Consider the following 22,560-nt stretch of genomic DNA (forward strand, 5'->3'; position numbering starts at 1 on the left):
AGGCCCATGCTACTACAATTTTAAAAGCATTTGCTGTTGTGTTGCTAAGCAATGTAAAATTCATTCCCTTCCAATTTCTAGGAATACACTTGACATTTTGGCTTGGTATCCTGAATTACTGCCTTATTCCCAGGAAGGAAAATTAAAATTTTGAGAGGGAAATAAAACCCTAGGTGTGGTGTGCCTGTGCATGAGCACAAGAGTGCAGGCACTCAGGTGCCACAGGGCACAGCACTTTGGGGAGTCAGATCTTGCCTTCCACTTTTGGCTCCAGAGAGCAAACCTGTCAGGCTTATGTGGCAAGCAAGCATGTCTACCTATGGAGCCGTCTCGATGGCCTCAATTTTGATATGTTAATTTGACAATTACAAGTACTTATTTATTGAAAGCAAAATCCTATTTGTAACCTGGAGAAGAAATTAAAGCCAGTCCCAACTTTACCACAGCTCTCTGGGGAGGACAAGGGGACTTAAGGTTACTTATTTCCTTAAGAACCAAGCTTTATTTACATTAAAAAAAAAAAAAAAAAGGAAAAAGAAAATAAGTTGTTGGGGAAAGACAAGTTTTACACAAAAGTACTACAATGGTATCTCCCTTTGGTAAAAAGTGTAATAAATGTCTTGTACATCTGTTTATAGGTACTAAATCTGAAGCCACATAGTACTATGGTACACAAGAAGCTAGAGCAGTTATGCTAGCACATCAAAGCATATTTCTTTAATAAAAAATTGACAGTATGTACATTATTTACAAAAAAGAAAAACCAAGTTAAAATTGTGTGTGTGTGTGTGTGTGTGTTATGTGTGAATGAGAGAGAGAAGCTGGTGGATGGCACTAGAGCAGACTAGTAAAGAAGCAGGTACAAAACAGTCCCATGGGAGCTAAAAAGGAGGACTGACTGGAATTTGTTGAGGTTGAGAATCAGAAGAGGAGGAAGGTGAGCTTCAAGGACTCAGAACCAAATCCGTAAGTTATGAATTCCAAAGCCAAACAGGTCTCAGATAAAATCTAACAGAGATCTTATATGTGCTCAAGAATGGGTATCATCATATCCAGTCTGCCCCTCCTCTTCTTTTCTGGAGGTGGGAAGAGGAGCAGTGACAAGATGCACCTCCATCCATCCAAATGGGGACAGCATCTGGTTGCTCAGGTCATAGGAAGTTGTAGTTGAACTCTGCTGGTGTGTGCAAGCAAGCTGCCTGTCTCTGTGCTTGCATGGACTTCATTCCCTGTTGGGTCTGGATAGTACCCTTGGGAAAAGTGCCAGTTCCAGCTTCCTAGGGTATCCATTCACATTCCTTTCATGTATCCTGCTTGGTGCCTGGTTGTTGCACTGGTGGCTTGAAAGGCATCTTCCTTGACTCTTCTGTGTACATGGGTACACGTGCCCACACACACAAACACACACACACAGACACACACACACAGACACACGCATACACACACACACCTCGAGCTACCTGCTCTGGCTCTGCAGTTAAGGGGCTTTGAATACTGTGCCGTATTTGACACGATACTTGTTAATGCTCACAAAGTGCAGAGTCTCTGTATCACAGGTGGTGGTGCAGGGTACCAGGCCCTCTAGCCCCTCACCCATGAGCCACTTGCTGGTCTCTGCTGCCATTTCCCGAGGCACATGCTCCTTGGTCCATTTATCTACCCAGGCCTGGAACCGCTGATGCAGACGCTTGCTTACACGCTCATGGGACTAAAATGAAAGTAAAAGAGAAAGAACAGATAAAATAGGCCCTTCAAATACAAAACAATATTTATGTAGTTATTTATTTATTTTAATATTTATTCACTATGTTGCCCTGGCTGGGCTAAAACTCAAGAGCCTGCCCGCCCTTGCTTCAAGAGTGCTGGGATTAGGGCTGGAAAGATGGCTCAGTGGTTAAGAGAACTGTCTGCTCTTCCAGAGGTCATGAGTTCAATTCCCAGCAACCACATGGTGGCTCACAGCCATCTGTAGTGGGATCTGATGCCCTCTTCTGGAGTGTCTGAAGATAGCAACAGGGTATTCATATACATAAAAAAAAAAAAAATTAAAAAAAGAAAAGAAAAAGAGTGCTGGGATTAGACACATGCCACCTGGCCTGATGAATTTTATTACTTCATTTGTACAGTGGGCATTTTGCCTGAACCTCTGTTTACAGCATGTAGGTGCCTAATGTTTGCAAAAGCCATAAGAGGGCACTAGATCCACTGGACCTGGTATTGGAGATAGCTGTAAGCTGCCTTGTGGGTACTGGGAACTGAACTGAGTCCTGTGAAAGAACAGCCAGAGTTCTTAACCACTGAGTGATCTATCCAGTTCTATAGACTGTATCTTTAAAAAATGGGGGAAGGGAGAGATTGGCAAAATAGTTCAGTGAGTGAAGGTGCCTGACGCTAAGTCTAATGACCTGTGTTCCATCTCCTGAACCCACAGAGAGAACAGATTCCTCTAACCTCTACACTCACACTGTGGCATGCACACTCACATCAACACAAGTACACATAAACATGAATAAACATACATACAAAATAAGTAAATGGGCCTCAGTATGGACCACTGAACTAAACTAATGTTACCTGTCTCTCCTCACCTTAGACTCCGTTCTCTATAGCACTTGGCTTCAGCCACTAGTTTTAGTTTACTTTTTACTAATATGCCAATGCCTTTCCTTCTTCCCAGCCTTGCATTTTACATGTTTTGTTGCATAGAAAACACTTCTCCTGGGCTAGAGAGATGGCTCAGCAGTTAAGAGCAATGACTGCTCTTCTAGAGGTCATGAGTTCAATTCCCAGCAACCACATGGTGGCTCACAACCATCTGTAATGGGATCTGATGCCCTCTTCTGGTGTGTCTGAAGACAGCTATAGTGTATTCCTATAGATAAAGAAGAAAAAAAGAAAGGAGAAAAAACCAAAACACTTCTCCTTTAACTCTTCACCTTGTTATTTTGGTTTCAGGTATCATGTATTTGAGAAGCCACTAATGAAATCTCACATGTCAATTCCCTAACCTTTTCATTTCCTTGGTAATGCACAGAAAGACTATACTCACTTGCCCTAGTTTGTAGCTGTATCCAGAGCCTACTATAACACAAGCTACATAATTAGTAAGATGGTCCTTGGGGCTGGAGAGATGGCTCAGTGGTTAAGAGCACTGACTGCTCTTCCAAAGGTTCTGAGTTCAATTCCCAGCAACCACATGGTGGCTCACAACCATCTGTAAGGGGATCTGATGCCCTCTTCTGGTGTGTCTGAAAACAGCTACAGTGTACTCATAAATAAATCTCTAAAAAAAAAAAACCTGACTTGAAAAGATGGTCCTTAAAAACAGGGCTCACCCAAACAAAAATAAACTGTTTGAAATGTAAACATCAATTATTTTTGGGGGGGGGGGGGTTCAAAAACAGGGTTTCTCCGTATAGCCCTGGCTGTCCTGGAACTCACTCTGTAGACCAGGCTGGCCTCAAACTCAGAAATCCGCCTGCCTCTGCCTCCCAAACACTGAGATTAAAGAGGCATGCGCCACCACTGCCGGGCTTTTTTTTTTCCCAAAAAAATTTTTTTAAAAACGTCCCACCAGGTATTTGCCAGCTTATGTAGGTTAAACTCTCTCCCACATGCCCACATTGCCATCTTCTTCACCCACACACTCATACTTCAAAGTGTGACATTTGTTTAGACATATAAGAGAAAAACCATGATTGACCCAGGAACACTAAAACAACACGGTACCAATGACTATTCTCCCCTTAGAGGCTTCAAATCACAACAGTTGTTGACATATAAATCTTGAGGCTTTAGGTCTCAGGACATCAAGATGATTTGTGTGTGTGTGTGTGTGTGTGTGTGTGTGTGTGTGTGTGTGTGTGTGTGTGTTATAGGGAGCAGGTGTTTGGGAACCATGCCAAGATGACCTTGGGTATGCTGGAAGTATTCTACCACTGAACTACAGATGCCAATAATTTCTATTCTTTAAGCCAGGAAGTCAGTGGTACCCTATTACAAGATCCAAATGAATATACTCCCTTACACAACAAATACTTGTTTCAGAAACAGATATTTATATAGAAAAAAAAAAAATCATACCAGTTCTGTAGGACTGGGGAAAATGCAGAGAAATTCCAGTCACTATTTCTCACCTGATGAGCTCTGAGTAGAGCGGTTCTCCGGTACATGTAGTCCTCCGACTTGATCACATACACCATCTTATAGGAGTTCAGCTTGAACCTACACTCCAGCTTATCCAGGCTCTCTACATTCTCCATGGTTTTCTTGCTATTTCCTTCTTTCCCTTCTTTTTCCTGTTGCTCTCGACCACGCTGACACTTCCGGATCCGCCGCAAATTCCTACAGAGCAAAAATCCCGTTAGGTTGAGAGACCATCTATATACAGATCCCCACAACTCCTACCAAATGTGCTTTCCTTATGTGCCTTAAGAATACTTACAATTCTAGTTATACATATATACAAATGTGCATTGCAAATATAATTACTTGAGGTTTCAACCTTGATTGCGGTATGTTAGTCTCAACCTTTTTTAAATACTTCACAGTACACAAAATTGTCTAACAGCTACAGAGTAACGTATCCCAATTTATTCTTTCACTGCCTCTAAATTGGAGTTCCTCATCTAAACTAGGTTAACAAAAAATTACTTGGTCTATTTTATGTCTTTCTCAGAGATGTCCTATTTGTATCGTAAGGATGTAAGAACATTCTTATCTATGGCTCTCCAGTATCCACTGGAAATTATCAGCTAGCCAAGTACATTATATCTTATACTTTGCTACTAAAACCACCAAGCTTGTATAGGGACTTGGGCCTGTAATTCCAGTACTCAGGAATCAGATGCAGGAGGACTGTAAATTAAGAGTTCAGCCTTGGCTACACTGAAAGACTCAATCTCCAAATATTAACAATACTGACAACAAAAAACACTGGCTGAATAGCTATGTGTACTGGCCCCTGTAGGATGACAATTCTTAGGTTAGAGGACTTAGGTCTGAAACTCCTAAGATCCTACTAAGAGCAGTATGAGATCAAAACTATTTTCCTAATAGTAAAGTATTATTTGCCCCTTTTCCAAAACATTTGGATTGTCAGTCCAAGAGTAAGGGTGAAAGAATGAGGCACAGCATTGCTACCTTGTAAGCTCAGCCCTTGGAAAGCTCAGGATTAAGAGCTGGAGGGCAGCCCTGACAGTATAGATAGATAGCCCATCTTTAAGAAGGATGGAGAAGCTTCACCTCCTGCCTCCTGTCCTCATGCCTTCCCCACCAAGACTGACTCTATCCTGTCTTAAACCATGAGCCAAAACACACCCTTTCCTACACTGAGGGTGGAGTGGGATAGATGCTGATGTTTCTGGGGGCTACAGACCACACTTAGAAACGTTTTGTTCTAACCACAGGTGGACACCAAACAAAGCTGTTTTTAACTAATGGACATGCTGAAGTAGTTATATTGTTTATAAAATCTTTTAGAAAAAGTTTAAGCCAGAAGAGGGCAGCAAATCCCCTGGACCTAGAAGTACAAATGACTGTGAACCATTCTGTGGGTGCTGTGAATTGAATCTGAGTCATATGAAAGAGCAGCCTGTGCTTTTAACCACTGAACCACTAATTCGGCTCCCATCTTACATCTTTTCAGTATATTCTCCGATAAAATGGGAATTACCCACAAAGCCCCTTCGTGTACTGAAAAAAAAAAAGGCTCTTAAAAGAAACTGGAGCAACTGCCTGATTTAGGAATAAAAAATAACAGAGCACTTAGCCTGGAAAACGTGCAAGATATTTTCTTTAAGTACACATTATTTGTTGCCAACGATAAAACTGGAGTATTTGAGTAAAACTGAGCTTTTGGTAAACTGACAATAACTACCATAAGCTCCATGGCTTCCCAGTACTTGAAAATTATCTGTAATGAGACCAATAGTACCAGCAAAAACAAGTATGATTTTTGGAGGAAGAAGTAGAACATATTGATACTTATTTAGTATACTTAATAAAGTTAATGGCTCCCAAATAATTATATGAAGAAGTTACAAAGTCATCCATCCATGAAAGAAATTTACTCAAGGCACAGGCAGACCAGTGTTTGCTAATGGTATACAAAGCTTATAGACACTGTATATTACCATTTGTAAAATCTTTTGTTTAAAAATTTAATAGCATGTGTATGTGCATGTAAGTATTAAATCAGAGGGAGTTGGCCCTCTGCTTCCTCCATGGACTTCTCTGAGTATGGATTTGAGGTCTATCAGGCATGCACAATTAGCATTTTGTACCATCTGGCCCACCCACTTATGGAATACTTACCATGCTGAAGAATAGAACCTACAATCTGAAAATACTCTCTACAGCTGTATACCCAAGTGAGGCTACAATTTCTAAATTAAAAAGGAATGCAAAACAAAACAAATTTTAAATTTTTTAAAACAAAGCTTTTCAGTAAAATGAGAACATACTAGGCTGAGTATCTGGGTGTGTTTTGTTTTAAGACGGAGTCTGGCTTCTTCAAGATAGCCTTCACTTCCCAACTTCCTGCATGAGTGCTGGAATTATAGCCATCTACCACCACACCTGCTTTATACAGCTAGGCGTCAAACCCACAGCTTCATGCATACTAAGCAAGCATTCCACTGATAGAGCCACAACTCCATGGTTTTTGGTTTTTAATCTGCAATATGGCAAATGTAACTAGCATGATCACAATGGGTAAAAGATTATTTTGAGAACTCAAGCCCTAACAAGGCATCAAGGCCCAAAGGAATGTGAATCTGGGCAGGTGAGATGGCTCAGATGACTAAACTTGCTGACAGGACCATCATTAAACAGAGTCTAAGTTGTGGGACTCAGAGCAGAGGTAGAGAACCAGTTAGTTGTCTTCTGGCTTCCCCTTTTGCTCTACGGAACATGCATGCCTGTACATCCCTACCTACCTCCCTAGCTGACAGACTAATCATTAAAAACCAAAACCTGGCCTTTAAAAAGTCATGCTTTGCTGGATGAGGTGGCACACACCTTTAATGCTGACATCTGAAGGCAGAGGCAGGTAGATCTCTCTGAGTTACGGACAAGCCTGGTCTACTATTAAGTTCCAGGACAACCGGGGCTATATAGTGAAACCTTGTCTCAAAAGACCCAAAGTCATGCTTATTCTGATTTCCTTAGTAAAAGTGTATTATTAAAACTAAACTAACCAATATTTGCTTTATATTTTAAACTAGATAAAATATTAATTTGTTCTTTTGTATTTTTGCCTCTACTGTATACTTAGAAAAGTTACCAAGTACTTTCTGGAAGTTCATAATTAATAGGGCATTGCTCCTTTATGATTGCCTAAATCTAAGATTTGTTTGGTGGATTTTAAACCTCATGAGAAAATGAACTACCATGTTCACTTCAAATGTGAATTTCATCTAGAAATATAAACCAGCAGAAATAGTTAAATAAAAACAAGCTTAAATTGTTGTGTGCTTTTAGGAAAAATGTCAAGAAGTTATATGAAAGACAAAGTATGACCCTTTGTTAACTGGTTATATTGCTATTTTATCACTAATGAGTTTTTTAATGTTTAATTATGTAATTTTTCTCAAAAAAAAAAAAAATCCTGAGATAGGGTCTCACTATGCTGCCAAGGCTGGAGCTCAGGACCTTTCTGCTGCACTTCTGATTGCTATATGTATATGCCACTAGACCCTGCTTAAACATGGCTTTAAAAAAAAAAATTGATCAACTTTTAAAATTACTGTTATGGTCCAGTATGGTGGCTCACACTTTTAATCTCAGCACTCAGGAGACAGAGACAGTTAAATCTCTCCAAGTTCAGAGCCAATTATGTTCTAAAGAGAAGTCCAGTTCAGTTCCCAGCATCAATGGCAGGTAGTTCACAGCCTCATGTAACTCAAGCTCCAGGGAAATCCCACATATCTGGCATCTGTAAGCACCTGTATTCATGTGCAAATTCTCCTACACACATAAATATAATGAGAAGTAAAAATCTGTAAAATTACTGTTATACATGCCCATTTTCACTTTTAAATTAGTATAGCCTCCAGTTTGTGAGTTATTGTTACAGAGCCCTAAACTGTTAGAATGCCAAAAATGACCCAACCAAACAAATCTCAAACAGTGACATGATATGACAGAGTCCATCTCCATCTTACTTCCAGGAGCTTGGCAACTGCTCCATGTCTATTAAGTGGATCACTGAGTGAGGAAGGTGGAAAGACCATTTTTTTAGGTGGTCTCTTTCCATGTTCTCCTTGGGACTAAACCCAGTAACACTTGAATATAGTTTTTAGGAATTTAAGGTAGAGATTTTAATCTCAAAGTTTAAAGGAAAAATTCACACCCAATCCTTTTTTATTAGAGGGTGTGACGTGATTGTCAACTTGACTACACCTGGAACTAACTAAAACCCTCCCAAAATGGAGGGCATACCTGTGAGGGATTTTTGCATAATTTAAAATGGGAAGATCTACTTCTAATCCTGATCTTTCAAGCAGGAAGACACATGTTTAATCCAGATCTTTTGAGCTGGGAAGATTCACCGAAGATCTGGGCCACACCTTCTGCTAGACACCTATAAAAGCAAGGTTTGCCTGCTTGCTCTGCCCTTGCTAGCAACTCCATTCTTTCACTGCATTGGAGCCTACTAGTTTGGAATTCTGACATATACCAAAGACAAGTTGAGCCATTCTTAAATACCGGATTCTTGGACTTTCCCATTCATAGGCAGTCACTACTATATTAGCAGGACCACAGCCTGTATGACACTCTAATAAATACCCTTTCTATATACATAGAGAGATGCATTTTCTAAGTTCTGTTCCTTTAGAGAATCCTGACTAACACAGACAGGATGTGTAGCCTAGGCTAATCTTGAACTCCTAGCAATCCTTGTGCCACAATCTCCCCAGTACCAGGATCATAGATAAACATACATGGCTCATCTATCCAGTTTCTACTTAAAAAATCAGAATGTTGCCGGGCGGTGGTGGCGCACGCCTTTAATCCCAGCACATGGGAGGCAGAGGCCAGCCTGGTCTACAGAGTGAGTTCCAGGACAGCCAGAGTATACAGAGAAACCCTGTCTTGAAAAAAACAAACAAACAAACAAAAAACAAAACAACAACAACAACAAAACCAGAATGTTAACATTATATTTGTCCGGATACAAGTAAATTTTAAGAATTCTATACAAAGCAGCTAGAAAAGATTTAGGGGTCCTTTCTATCATTCCCCCAAACAACAAAACTGGTTCACCGAACTTAGAGTATTTGTCCTTCTGTCCAGAATTCTGTGCGTACAGGGGTCTGTCTGTCTTTGGGGTATCCTCCCTCCCTCCACCTCACAGTGGGGTCTCTCTACATAGCCCTGGCTGTCACGTAACTTGCTTTGCAGACTAGTCTGGCATCCAACTCACAGAGACCCACCCATCTCTGCCTTTCAAATGCTAGGAAGAAAGGCCACCACACCCAGCTGGAAAGGTGTCTACATGCCAACCTCAGCAAAAGCCCGGCAGTGGGTCTCTAGTGAGCTTCTCTGGGAGGTAGCATTACAAGCGCAGTACTCATGTAGCGGATTCAGAACGGACTCCTGGATGCTTGTGCCTAGTTCCTGCACATTCTTTTGCTGATTTTGCTCTGTATTTCCTTGTGATAACTGTAGTTCTGAGTGTTGCTGTATGCTTAGTCCTGCAAGTGAATCTCTGAGCCGTGAGTACACTAAGACAGCAAGCTGATGGAGTGAGGCCTACAAGTTCTCTAATGCTCTCACTTCTTGAATGCTGTAGATTTTACAGGTAAGCCAGCAAGCACTCTAACATTATCCTCAGCACAGAACAGATGAAAAATATAGGAAACCAGGACCCTGAAACTGCCCACCCCTGGCTGTACACAGCATATGTTGCCAATAGAGCTGACTTTGCAGACTCACCTTGGGAGAAATACTGGTTTCTGTGCCAGATGTTCTCGAAGTTCAGGAGAAGTAGTATCAGAACTCATATATCGCTCCACATAGTCTGACCAACGCTAGGAACAGAAACATGAACGATCATGAAAACAGCTATCTATATCTACATATCACGAGTCTAATCTGCCACCAAAATGTCCAAAGACAACATACTCCAAGAACAAATAGTCTACTGTGGTAACATACACAAATAATTCTAGCACCTGTGAGACTAAGCCCATCCAAAAAAAAAAAAAAAAAAAACCCAAAACAAAGACAAAGGCAAAGGCAAAGGGGGGGTGGGTGGGATGGGAGGGTCCTCAGGTTATAGTTCAGTGGTAAACTGCTTGTCTATTTTAACGCCAACAGTGTAAAACTAAAAAGTGATGCCCCTCACCTGAAAGATATGTTTGTTGTTATTGAAATAACATTTTAAAATTTGTTAGCCAGCAAGATAGTACATTTAAGGTGGTTATCAAAAATAAATCTGTAGAAATGGTGAAACAGTGTCACTGAAAATCTCCCACATTAATGTGTAGAATTCTGGCACCCCTTGAAGAAAAGTAAAGCTTTGCAAACATAAGGCAAACTGTCTCTTCTTATTCTGTCATCTATGTAGCCTGGCTATTATTTATACTACCTTTACAGATATAATATATTCCCTGAATTCAAATTTTATATTATACTTGCAACAATAATATACTTCCTGAGTTCAAAATTCCTGGGTTCATTTAGGCCAATTAAAAAGTAAACATGAAGCTGTATCAAATGATACCACAAAACAAACACAAGAACCATGTTTACTGTTAATCCTTTACGAAGAAACACCAAAAGGCCAGAGAAGCTGCTACCCATATTACTAAGGATGAAAGGTGGCAGCACTGACTCCAGATGGCTACTACTACCACTGGAGCCTCCAAGGGGAGTGGGATGGTCTGCACTCTAAACATCCTGACACTTCAAACAGCCTATGGAGGGGCTGGAGACATGGCTCAGTAGTCAAAAGCACTGGCTGCTCTTTAGAGGACTCTAGCTCTGTTCCCAGCACCCAAAATGCACACATACACAAATAAATCCTAAAAACAAAATCACAAAAATCCTAAGGAGCTGCAACCCATCAGAATTCAGGGTGAGCAGGCAAGCTCTGAAGTAAACTATCCATACCTCTGCTTCCACGGGGTCATCTGAATTCTCCTCTTCTGTGTCCAAGAGCTCAATGGTCAGCTGAACTTGACCTTGACTTTGAATGAACATTAGCTGCAAAAAAGAAGCAGAGTGTAAACAAAAACCAAACAAAACCCCCTAAAATTTGAAGGCTATAAACCTTGATTGTAATAGTGTACGTAGAAAGGTAAATTAGACAATTTTGTTCCAGAGAGATACAGAAGGTATTGAAAAACTGGTGATTATAAAGGTAGCAGTGGGACTGCAGAGATGGCTCTGAGCACTGGGTGATCTTGAAGACTTGGGTTTGCCTCCAGAACCCACATGGTCTAACTCAATTGCAGAGGACAAGACAGAGGCTTCTGGCCTCTAGGGAAATTCCATTCGGGTGATGCACAAACACACACAAAGACAAAGCATCCCTACACATAAAAATAAACCCTAAAAAAAAAAAAATTAAGTCAGTAAATGTTTGCTAGTGCTAGTTTGTTAGTAAACGGGTGCTCAGGATACATGGCTCACATCCCAGCACAGCCTGAACCAGTCCAGCCAGCTCTCACCCCTTACCAAAGAAGCATCTTTTTGAAGTAGGTAGGAGTACTACAAAGACCCACAACTGGTCAAAATGTAGAGAATAACTGACCCTGGGGTGCCTGGTCCCAAATGCTGTAACTGTAATGCAACCCCTAAGCTTAAGTTAGAGCTCAGGAAGGATTAAAGAAGAAGAGTCACAAAGATTACAGGAGCAAGAAGACCAGGGCAGGTGTCTTCTGGACATTAACAGAGATGTCACATCCATGAAATCTCAATGATAGGGTTACCTAAATTGGTAGCTGTTGAGAGAGAATCTATTTTCTCCAGGGACAAGTGTCCTGATTAGGTTATCCCAGGTGATCAGTTCTAAATATATGTGGCAATATCAAATGGACTCAGTGGGTTGTATAGCTATATGACAGTGAAAAATTTAAATATGAGGCCATGGATATGAGCATGAGTGGGAAGAGAACAATGGAGAAACTGGAAGGGGGAGAAGGAAAGAATAATGTAAACATAGTATTCGTGTAGAAGATTCTCAAACATTAAAAATAAAAAAATAAAAGGCATGTTAATTAATGTTCTGCTGGGCTCACAGGATGCTCAATGGACAACGGTGCTTTCTATAGACAGTCTGAGCTTAACTCCTGAAAACCACACTGTGGGAGAAGAGACCTGGCTCCCACAGGTACCCTCTGACCTCTACAAGTAGATGTACATATATATGTGCACATGTGTGTGCACATGCACATGCACACACACACACACTAGCACGCATGCATGCACCCTGCGTACATGCACACATACAGTCTTTAAAAGATTCTGTTGAACTGGGTATGATGGCGCATGCCTATAATCAAGCACAAAGGAGTCTGAGGCAGGAGAACCACCTCAATAGTTTGGCCTACATACTTCCATATGAACCTTGGTTCTCTCAATGTCCTGACTTAAAAGTTTATTGCAGATATGAAAACTATACACACATGCAGGTTAAGATATCCATACACATAAAATAAAAATAAAATTCACATAGGAAAAATGAGAGCTTACAAGTAAACTTTTGATAAATTGGTCATAGTAGCATACTGCTATAATTCTAGAAACAAGGTGTATCATCTGTGACATGGATCATCTGTGACATGAACATTCAAGGACAACTTGAGCTAAATCTGTCTCTAAAAATTAAAAAAGTAAACTCTATTTCAACCTTCTCAAGTTACACAGGGAGAAACTACTATCCAGGGCACTGGGAAAGGCCCTGCAGATGCAGCAAGATGGAGGCAGACTGGCTTGCAGGATGCTTTTAGAGAGGGCGTAAAACCTCAAGCTGTTCCTAAAACTTAAAACCTAGCAAAAATAATATAGTTAACCTAAAATAAATCTGAGGGAGATAAGTAAAATCATTAAGAACAATAAAATATGTTACCTTATATATTTTAAATCTATCCTCCTCCCCTACCTCCCAGGCCTAGCCTCTAACTCATGGCAAACCTCCTACTTCAGGTTTCCGGAGTACCATAACAGACTGTTATTTAACTTTCTGGGAGAAGACAGGGTTGTCTTGGAACTCACTATGTATGTAGACCCACCAGACTGGCCTTGAACTCACAGAAATCCATCTGCCTCTATGCCTCCTGACTGCTGTGGTTAAAGGTATGCACCATGACTGGTTTAGTCTGTACTTATTTTTTAAGAATGATAAAATAATGGCAATCCAGTATTCAAAAGAGACTGCAGTTTAATTCTACTCTATATTAGAAATGTGGGTTTCCAATTACTTTTTCCCCCCAGTTAGCTGTTACAATGACAAACAATGGAAACTACCTAATATATCCAATATTATAGGCATTTCTTTTATGGGGCAGGGTGAGGTGACAGGGTCTCATGTAAAGAGGGTAATTTGAACTTCTGATCTTCCCAACCTAACCTCAAGTGTTAGGATTACAGATATGTGATAGGAACAAGTTAGGGCTTCATTATGCTACCCAAATACTCTATGACTAAGCTACATCCCAGTGAAATACAGCCAAACAAAGTGGTAGTATCTACAATGTAATGCTAGCATTCTGATAAGATCTGAAAGAACAGCCTATGTGACATAGCTAGACACTGTCTCATGAAAACAGAAGGGAGGAGTGAGGAAGGGCAAAAGTAAATATAAAAATGAAATTAATGACACTGAGGAATGAATAATTACCCAGCTCTTTCAATACATACATTTCCAAGGGCCTAAAGAGACTACTCAGAGGATGAGAGTATCTGCTGCTCTTGCAAAGGACCCAATGCCCACATGGTGGCTCATAACCATCCATGGCTCTAGTTCCAGAGGATCCAATGCCACCTTCTGACCTTAGAAAGACCCAGGCACACACACAGTGCACACACATGGACACAGCCAACCACTCATACACATTAAATATAAAATGTACACCCAAAGCCTAGAAACATGATGTGTTTATTTCTAGAAAAAACTCTGAGTGATTTCTTTGTGCCTACACTATGTTTTTAAGAATGATCACATATTTTACATATAAACCCTTTTCAAAAAAATATTTAGAAAGCATTTTTTAAAAGCTCTGAGAATGTAAGAAAGTTTGGTTTTTGTTTATTTATTTATTTTTTAAAATGTAATAAAGGTAACTGGGCAGACAACTTGGTTGGTAAAGTGCTTGCTGCCAAAGAAGCCTGGGGACTGGATTTGATTCCTAGTATTCAGGTAAAACTCTGGCTCGTAGCCGGGCAGTGGTGGCACACGCCTTTAATCCCAGCACTTGGGAGGCAGAGGCAGGCGGATTTCTGAGTTCGAGGCCAGCCTGATCTACAGAGTGAGTTCCAGGACAGCCAGGGCTATACAGAGAAACACTGTCTCGAAAAACAAAACAAAACAAAAAAACAAAAGAAAACTCTGGCTCATAATCAGAGCTAGAAAGGCAGCCAGCCCATTCGACCAAAAAAAAAAAAAAAAAAAGTGAGGGGAATGGGAGAACAGACCCACATGGTATACAGTTCCTGAAGCAGACCATCACAAAGTGTCCTCTGATCTTCATATGCACATATATGCATACACACACTCAACCCTATACTGAAAACGCACACATAATAGAAACAAGTAAGCAAGAGAACAAATGAATAGACATGAATAGACAGAATCAAGGGTAGACTATCTACAAGAGACTTGGTTTTGGAGATGAATTTGTGCAGCAGCAGCAGCAGCAGCAGCAGCAGCAGCAGCACTGAGGCCCATGGTTGGATGAGAACTCTTACCTTAAAGCAATTCTCATCTGACATGAGCTGCTCTGCTTTCCGCTGGTACGTTGACTCCAGAAGGCTCCTTGATGTCTGACTGTTCAGCTGGCCTCCCGTAGCTCCATTATTGTTTTCTGCCAAGTAAAGGTCAGTAACCTGCACACAGACCTCGTCGCTGACAATATGCTGTAGCTGGAACAAAGCACAGGCCAGCCAGTGAGCCAGGGAAGCAACTTTCCTGCCTGAGTCAGTCAGCTTTAAAACAGGGTTTTTTGAAATTTAAAAAGTTAAGCATTATCATTTTCATGGAAAATAGCCTAGTCAGGATCTCCTGCCTTTATTAACATCTCATTAAACTAACACTTAAAAGCAAAACGAAGTCTCGGTGGTGTTTCCTGCTCATGCTTCTCAGCAAAACAAATAAAATGCCATTTTAAGTATCTTAAAATATTTTGCAGGTGAGTGGCTTTTGTTTTGTGATAAGATCTAATGTAGACTAGGCTGGCCTCAAACTCGGTATGTAGCTGAAGATCAACTTGAACTGCTAATCTTCCTGCCTCCACCTGCCAAATATTGGGACTACACCATGCCGGGCTTCATGGTTTGTGTCCCCACCTTCATGTATTTTTAAACTGTTTACAATTTTGTTTTCACACTTATTTCTTATCCAATCTACAATTTCTGGCTGGAAGACATGCTGGAATGGAGGGATGTCCTATTATGAGAAAATTTTTTGTGTGAAGACATTAAAACTTTCAAGACTTGTTTTGAAGATAGGTACCTCAAAGAACTCTGAAAACAAAATACATGTGATTTTAATTTTAAATAAATATTTGTTATTTTTCTTTATATGCTTTGTGTGTAAGCCTGTGGTGTGTCAGCTATATTATATCTGGTGCCCACAGAGGCCAGAAGAGAACACTGGTTTCCCTAGAACTGGAGTTACAGGAGAGTATGAACCTCCATGTGGTACTGACAACAAGAATAGCAAGTGCTGTTGACTGCTGAGTGACTTTCTAGGCCCACATCCAGGACTCCTAAACTTAACGTTGCGGCATAAACAAGGGATGATGGCCCACGCTTTAATCCCAGCAGAGGCAAACAATCACTGAGCTCAAGACTGGTCTCGTCTACATAGTGAGTTCCAGGACACCCAGGGCTATGTATAGACCCTGTCTCAAAAACAAAAAAACAACCAGTTCCCTATTCACCTGCCCGAGAGTTCAGAACAGAACAGGCAGAACAGGCCTCAAGGTCAAGCTCCTGAACCAGGGTAGTAGCATTCTCACCAGCTGGCCACTGATCAGTCTATCTGCACAGACATAATCCTCAAATTGTATGTGTTAATTCTTTTATTTTTTCCCAAGGCTGAGTTATATGAAACCCAGGACCATGTAAAGCTATGTCCTCGGTGTCAACCATTCCTATTCAATAGAAGGGAGTGTGTTTAAAATGGTTAGTTAGCCTTTCTGTTGTTGAGGGTTCTATCCTCGGTGTCAAGGTGAGTATGTCTGAAAACAGTTAGCCTTTCTGTTGTTGTTGAGGGGAGGAGACAGGGCTTACTGGAAACGTAGTGCCTTTTATGCACAGGCTGCTGGGACAAATTCAGGACAGAGCATGTGCCACAACGGGTAACATCTCCATTCCCACTCTACTATTTACTTTGATTTTCTTCACTATTCTTACTGTGAAATTGAAAGTCTAAGAAATGACTCAGAAGGTAAAGTTGACTGAACTCAAGCCAACAACTTCAGTTTAAACCCTGAAATCCATAATGGAAGGAGAACCCACTCTCATAAGTTGTTCTCTGATTCCATACACATACAGCACAAAAAAAACCCTTAAACGTTGGGTAATGAACAAGCACAGTCTTAAATTCAGTGCCTAATACCAAGCCAACCGATACCTAAAAAAAACAGAGAAGCAAAAATTTAAATTTCAATGCTGACTCATCAATTTTACTTAGCCAATCTCTTGATCGCATAGTCACTAAGCCATTCTATTTTGTAGGAAGATACAGTCTTTGTGAAGTATAAAGACTTGGACAACACCACTAAAATAAGGCATATCATGACTTGATGACACAGTGAAAGCGTCACAATGTTTTAAGTGGGGGAGGAGAGAGAGCAAGGTCAAGCAGTCTAGCCAAGACATGAGTTCTCTCCTTGTAGAGCACAGGTTAAAGTAGAGTATGCAGCACCTACCCTCTATTCACATCCTCTTTTAGGTATCTTCCTCTCTCAGAATCTTTGGAAATGGCAGCATTACAAATGCAGAGACAACTATGGGGTATGTACAGCCACACATTAAGTATTTCATCAGGTAACCAAAAATGATGTAGGGGTGATTTTGGCAAGGTTTTTCTTGTTGATGTTGACCAGAGGAACACCTGAATAGAAAAGCTAGGTAACACCAAGCCCAAAGGTACGCAAGGCTCAAGAGGGATGGGAAGCCAGAAGCATATGCTGAGTGCCCATGTGTGAAGAAGCACTAGAATGGAGAAGCAAGGGATGAAGGGAAGTATGCCTAGTCAAGGCCTCACAGGATGACATCGTATCTCTGTAGCTCTGTAGCTAAGACGTCTGAGACTGCCCTTGAACTCCCTATGTAGCTGAGGATAACCTTCAAATTTTGTGCCCCCGGCCTCTTCCTACAAATGCTGACGTGAATGCTGCCACACCCAATTTATGGCGTGCTGAAAATCCAACCCAGGGATTTGTCATGGTTGGCAATTAGTTCTGTCAATTGAGCTAAATAAAGCCTCAGCCTGAGAAAAAATTAAGACAAATGTATGGCTTGACCTTGATACTTGTTCAACCAGAACTGAACACCAGGGGACCACCAAATAAAAAGAAAACATAACCAGACAAAGCTCATTTAAGAGTTAAAATAAAGAGTTAAAATAAAAAGCTTGAACATGTCTTAAAAACTTGTGGCTTAGCTGGGCAGTGGTGGCGCATGCCTTTAATCCCAGCACTTGGGAGGCAGAGGCAGGTGTATTTCTGAGTTCAAGGCCAGCCTGGTCTACAGAGTGAGTTCCAGGACAGCCAGGGCTACGCAGAGAAATCCTGTCTTGAAAAACCAAAAAATTGCCGGGCGGTGGTGGCGCATGCCTTTAATCCCAGAACTTGGGAGGCTGAGGCAAGCAGATTTCTGAGTTCGAGGCTAGCCTGGTCTACAGAGAGAGTTCCAGGACAGCCAGGGCTACACAGAGAACACAGAGAAACCCTGTCTTGAAAAACCAAAAAAAAAAAAGAAAAAGAAAAACCAAAAAATAAATAAATAAATTTAAAAAAACACACACAAAAAAAAAACCAAAACAAACAAACAAACAAACAAAAAAACTTGTGGCTTGGGTTCTGGAGGCCAACTCCCATTTTCCAGTTTTTAAAAATATGTTGACAGTGTACAACATAAATTTTTTTTTAAAGATTTATTTATTATAAATAAGTACACTGTAGCTGTGTTTAGATATACCAGAAGAGGGTGTGAGCCACCATGTGGTTGCTGGGATCCGAACTCAGGACCTCCGGAAGAGCAGTCAGTGCTTTTAGCTGCTGAACCATCTCACCAGCCCCACCAACATAAACTTATAACCAGATTCTTCTAAATAAATGAATTATCTATTTAAAAAAATAACATAGGGCTTATGAAAAAATTATTTTATTGGCTTTGTTTTTAAAATGCTGGGTTGGTACTATGCAAGACTTTGTTCCTAACTGTACCTATGTAGGGACTCAATAGGGATCTGTCTCTCAAATTATGAGAGTAGCTGCCTATGTCCAAGAATGGTTTCACTGGTCACCGCACACCTCTATAGGAAGGCCCAGTACCTTTTCAACTTCCAGAGTTGTCTCACCAACAACTTGCAATAAGAATCAAGAGTCAGTTGCTGGTTGCTTTCTTCACCAATCCTGACTGGATTCTGGGCATACACAGGCATGCATTCTTCCAAAACCAAGGAAAAAGCAAGGGGCCTTTGCAAGATGCAGTATTTTCCTCAAGAGAACACTAAGCCTTTTTTTCTACAGAAGTGGTGTTGACTCTGGGGTAGAATTGACTTTTTCTATCTTTTTAGCTCACAGAAGTCATGTACTTAAGATTGATCCTCTAGGGGAGATGAGTATGACAGAGGATGAGCAGTAGGGAGCCTAACAACACAGCAGAAACCCTGAGACAACAGTCAGAAAGCATCACATTGGCTGGGTGTTGTAGTTCACACATATAATCTCAGTACTCAGGAAGTGACACGCAAGACTAATTCAGTCAGCCAGTACTACATAGTGAGATCCTGTTACAAACAACTCTACATATTTAAAATTTCCAAGAACAAAACATAAAAGCAACCACAAATCTAATACTGTGAGTCTCAGATAAATGAGGTGGGCAAAGCATTGTAAAGGACTTCTAGTATTAAATGAGACAAATAAACAGAATCACCGTCATCTATGGAAAAGGCTATGCTATACCTATGCCTCCTTCTCTGGAAAAAAAAAGGTGAAAGCTGTGTTCTAGACAGTGGCTATTAGGACAGGCTCTGAGGAGGATCACACTCCGGCTAGGGCACATTTAGAACCTAAGAGCCAATTCCAGGGCTGGAAGAGTCAAGCTCTGTGAACTGGAGAGACAGACTTGTCTAGCTATTCCCTCTGAACAGGAACAACAGACTCATAAAGCAAATAAAACGTACAAGGTTCAGGAAATAAAGGAAACAGAAAATCCAAAAAGCCCCTGAAACTTAACTTAGAATCCACCCCCCACCTCCATCCCCACTGAGGATGAATGTGAATTTCTGATCCTCTTATAAAAGCAGAAACAATGTCTAGGGAAAGTACACTCTCCCATAGGTCAAGCTGCCCTTTGGCTGTGCAGGAGCTACAAGGATTCAGACTTTGTAGACAGTGGGTTTTTCACTGATGCACTCGCTGCTTTGGGTTGCTCATATTCTTTAAGTGATCCCAATATACATAACGGTTCACTAAGATTCGGCTAAATTCATTTCTCTGGCCCGCTGTCAGTGTATCAAAGGGGTAAAGAGATATTTGTTATTGTCTCCAAAGGAGAAGCCACACAACACACTTCACGTTAGCTTGGACCTTTCCACTTCAAAGACACACGTTAATAAACACTGCTGTATGGTTAAGCTGCTTTCCCTTTTCCCATAGAAATCTTGCTTTGTCTGTCACTTTTAACACAAAACACCTTCCCTTGGCAGCCCTAACCTCCAACATACCCTCTCACCTGTCTGACGATGCTCTGGATTAATTTGTCCATAGTAAAGGCAATGTAGGCATGAATGGTGAACATCTCTCTCAGTGAATCTTCATATTGTGATGAGTCTATGTTGCCATCAAGCAGGCTCCGCACCATGTCCAGGAAAGCTGGGTAATAATCTTCTACATCAACATCCACTACAGGAAAGATCAGACAGGTAAGGCCTTACTATGCTAAGACAAACTCAAGGACAGAGAACACAGAATCCCCACAGCTGGCCTACATACCATCTGAAAGGACAAAACATCAGATATGCAAAACATGTCCAGCTCAACCCACTGAAGAGAAAGCATCTGATAGGCACCTATAATCACCAGCACTGTCCATAGAAGAACCAACAGTAACTCTGCAACTTCTAACAGTGGCTTCCAGCACAGACTAACTATGCTAAATAGACACTTGGAGCACTGCTGAGTTCTATGTCGCCTAAGAGCAAAATATCCCAAGAGAGTCCTTCAAGTTGCTGGCTCCTTCACTTATACAAAACCATTTCACAAAGGGGACACTTGCTCATAAGTTAACTTCAGAGAAGAATAAAGTATGGACAAGAGAAGACAGGCATAGGTAGAGATGCTACCATACTTGGCACTCTTGGCTACAGAAGTCATTCAAATTAACCCCTCTATGAAAATGAAGTAATCTGAATGTATCACAGTCCCATTGCTAAAATAGATTTGCAATACTGGACTCCACTAATTACACTAGATGAATTGTATTTGCTGCACATGAAGCACTTCAACCAGTAGCTGAAGAGAATCTTACTAGTAAAAGGTCATAGCAACTAAGACGGGCACCAGGAAGTGTCTTCTGAGCTCACTGAAATAGCACCCACTGTTGCAGAGTTCATGTGTGTGTATGTATGTCTGTATATCATCCCAGGGAGGTTAAAGCAAGGGGAATGGCTAAGCCAGCCTAGACCACAAAACAAGTTCAGGGACAGTGACCATTTTATAGCAGGAGACCCACTCTCAAATATCAAAAGAAGAAGAAAAAAAAAGAAAAATAAGGAAAAAAATGTATTTCTAAATCTAGAAACCAAAATAGTAGAACAAAGAAGTACTGGGGCTTGACTTTATTTTCTTGATCTCTTTTTTGACTGAAGTATGCTCATTATAGAAAAATTTAGAGCCATAAAATTCTACTTGTGGGGCAGGAGAGATGGTTCAATGGATAAAGAGCACTTGCTCCAGCACCCATCTGAAAGCAAGGCTGTTACTGCCTGTAACCTTGGCACTGCGGAAGTCAGCAGAGTGGAGGATCACTAGGGTTTGCTGACCGACAACAGAGCTCCAGGTTCAGTAAGACCCTGTCTCAAGGAGAGAGGTACAGAACACAGCTCCATACCCTCTTCTAGCCTCCTTGCACATAAGGCACATGCACCCCACACAAACACAGATTCTCTCATTTGTATCCCTTTGTGCATATAGGTTGCACTTCAATAAAAATTTGATCAAAAATGTTAACTACAAAAGGTACGCTTATTGATTACTGGCCATCCATTTGTAAGGAAAAATAGAAAGGGGAAGCACCCCCCTAAATAAATGGGGTGGATCTTACAAACAGGCAAAAACGAACAATCACTGCTTAAAACAAGTTACTGGTTTGAGTTGTGTCACACTACATCACTTTGTCTGAATGCATGAAGCAGGGAGCTAGCCTTTGAAATAAGCCTAGGATAAGAGTCCAAACCACAGACTTGTAGCCATATACTATGACTGACATTAGAGGGCACTATCACTCAAGACCAAGCTGCCTCAGCATACATCCAGGTTAAGACAGTGACCAAGCCCAGATTTGTACTTGTGGTTTCTACTTGTTCCTTTCAAGCTAGGACTAAAACAGACAGATAAAGGCTTTCAAACAGATTCCTGGTGCCATTAGTTCAACAGACAAAAAACTAGGGTTAACACAGGACTCCTACAACCGATATTTATTATTTTGTGAAGAACAAAGAAGGGAAGCCTGTGAGGAAGTGTCTGGCTCACAGGTTAAGTACCTAACTTCAGAATGAAACCATTATCTGGAAGGAGGCAGCACAACACGGCTTCCTTTCATTGAATCCTGTCTATCCTTTTGCCTTGTCTCAAACCATCTTGAGTCCCAATTCCTCTTCAGAAATATCAGGAATAAGCCAAGAAGTCCAATAAGGAGAAACACACACTCATCTGAGAAGATTCCTTATTTGCCATAAGCATAACAAGGAATTTCTATGTTGTTATGGAATAGAATGAACTGTGACATGCCTTTCTCATCTGAACCCTTGCTCATTAACCTAGCCAATGAATCCCACATCCCTTATGTGTCCACAGTGCTAACTAAACACCTCATGTATCCATAAACTGGGTACTGTACAAGGTGCCATGCTTGCATCTTTCTTAAGCCCTCAAT

General features: G+C 40.9%; 1 protein-coding gene across 1 annotated transcript in view; it reads right to left on the reverse strand.

Annotated features, from left to right (window-relative positions):
* Positions 1-591: 591 nt before the first annotated feature.
* Positions 592-22,560, reverse strand: part of Sin3a (SIN3 transcription regulator family member A) — a 57,978-nt gene continuing 36,009 nt past the window's right edge. Inside the window, exons 16-22 of the mRNA XM_031345697.1 lie at positions 20,396-20,402; positions 20,140-20,336; positions 14,917-15,090; positions 11,119-11,211; positions 9,940-10,034; positions 4,137-4,344; positions 592-1,708 (exon numbers count right to left, since the gene is read on the reverse strand). Of these exons, the coding sequence (XP_031201557.1) occupies positions 1,478-1,708; positions 4,137-4,344; positions 9,940-10,034; positions 11,119-11,211; positions 14,917-15,090; positions 20,140-20,336; positions 20,396-20,402 (1,005 nt within the window). The 3' untranslated portion in view covers positions 592-1,477. The remainder of the gene's footprint in view (positions 1,709-4,136; positions 4,345-9,939; positions 10,035-11,118; positions 11,212-14,916; positions 15,091-20,139; positions 20,337-20,395; positions 20,403-22,560) is intronic.

The sequence above is a fragment of the Mastomys coucha genome, unplaced genomic scaffold (genome assembly GCF_008632895.1).
Source record: "Mastomys coucha isolate ucsf_1 unplaced genomic scaffold, UCSF_Mcou_1 pScaffold23, whole genome shotgun sequence".
In the NCBI taxonomy this organism is placed as follows: domain Eukaryota; kingdom Metazoa; phylum Chordata; class Mammalia; order Rodentia; family Muridae; genus Mastomys; species Mastomys coucha.